This window comes from Tachysurus vachellii, chromosome 3 (genome assembly GCF_030014155.1).
Source record: "Tachysurus vachellii isolate PV-2020 chromosome 3, HZAU_Pvac_v1, whole genome shotgun sequence".
NCBI lineage: Eukaryota > Metazoa > Chordata > Actinopteri > Siluriformes > Bagridae > Tachysurus > Tachysurus vachellii.
Genome location: NC_083462.1, coordinates 12,793,609 through 12,795,158, shown reverse-complemented (window position 1 = coordinate 12,795,158; position 1,550 = coordinate 12,793,609). Strand labels below are relative to the sequence as shown.

The following is a 1,550-nucleotide window of genomic DNA, read 5'->3' as shown; positions in this document are numbered from 1 at the left end:
TATAAACGGAAACAAAATTCCGGCTGCTACTTTTTTCTGGGTTCAACAAAATTTTACACTCAGAAACAGATTTTGTACAAAAGGTCACAAGAGCAGAGCCTTACCGCATTTATAAAGAACTAAAGGTCTGGGGGGAAAAAGACTGAGAATATAAAACATGGCCCTGAATGCCATTTTGTTTATAGATAATACATCAATGTGTGAAAAAAAGAAATTAAAAAATTTGATTACACTAAAATAAATGATACAAACATTTTTTTTCAAGCTGTTGATAATACTTACAGTCTTATTGGGGTGGCAGTGGTTGGGGGATGTGGTAAGGGGATGGGGTGAGGGGATGTTGTGGGGGGGTGTGATGGGGCAGTAGAAAAGGGCAGTGGTAAGGGGATGTGGTGTGGTGAGGGGCAGTGGTGAGGGGATGTTGTGTGGTGAGGGGCAGTAGTGAGGGGCAGTGGTGAGGGGCTGTGGTGTGGGGCAGTGGTGAGGGGCTGTGGTGTGGGGCAGTAGTGAGAGGCTGTGGTGAGGGGCAGTAGTGAGGGGCAGTGGTGTGGGGCAGTGGTGAGGGGCAGTAGTGAGGGGCTGTGGTGTGGGGCAGTAGTGAGGGGCTGTGGTGTGGGGCAGTAGTGAGAAGCTGTGGTGAGGGGCAGTAGTGAGGGGCAGTGGTGTGGGGCAGTGGTGTGGGGAAGTGGTGTGGGGCAGTGGTGAGGGTATGTGGTGTGGGGCAGTGGTGAGGTGGTGGCTCAAGCATTTAAGGCTTTTGATATTTATGGGTTGTCAATCGGACTTTCTGTGCTAAACTGCTCCTAAATCTGCACAGTGACCTGTAATAAGCGATTAGATTAGATTAGATTAGATTAGATTAGATTAGATTAGATTAGATTAGTTTAGTTAATGCGACACTTTAACTAGTTCACTTTAACTAGTTGTTCACACCTCATGTGTCCCTCACATGTACATGCAGCCTGTGTTTCTATTCTGGAACAAAACAAATATAAAGTCTCACCCAGTTTACCAGAAATTACAGCATTTCAGTGTATCCTATCAGGCTCTGCTGGTTTCCATGGATACCAGCAAAAAAGTTTAAAAAGAAAAAAAAAAGATTGGTCTGTCGCAAGGAAGAAGTCTGCGATTCAGTCTAAGTTCGGCAGTAGAAGGGAATCCAGAGATGCAAGACAGGTCTTTACATTTATTCCTTTTCTTCACATTTCTGTTTATTGCTTCTCTCTCGTCAGACCCCTCACCCTCTGCGGGGTGCCAAAGCATCTCACCTCCTCCACCTCCTCCTCTCAGCATGCTGCCCAAGACTCTTGGTACAGAAAGGTGCAAATTAGTATAGTATGGGAAGATTATAGTCTAGAGATAGTGTAGACTCAAGACAGACGTCTGAAGCTGTACAGATTATTGGATCTGGGCTCTGAGACAAAAGTGTGCTGTTTTATTTACTAGTTCATTAAATAGGGTGCCAATAATGGTGGCATTATTGGTGGTGTATGTATATATATATGTATGTATATATATATATATATATATATATATATATACATAGTGCA

General features: G+C 43.9%; 1 protein-coding gene across 1 annotated transcript; it reads right to left on the bottom strand.

The window, feature by feature from the left end:
* Window positions 1-286: 286 nt before the first annotated feature.
* Window positions 287-748, bottom strand: LOC132842403 (uncharacterized). Its single transcript, XM_060865086.1, has one exon. The coding sequence runs from the start codon at window positions 746-748 to the stop codon at window positions 287-289; it is 462 nt and encodes a 153-aa protein (XP_060721069.1).
* Window positions 749-1,550: the final 802 nt, after the last annotated feature.

Coding starts and splice junctions, on each gene's coding strand:
- LOC132842403 (XM_060865086.1), bottom strand. CDS start 748: ATGCTTGAGCCACCACCTCACCACTGCCCCACACCACATACCCTCACC.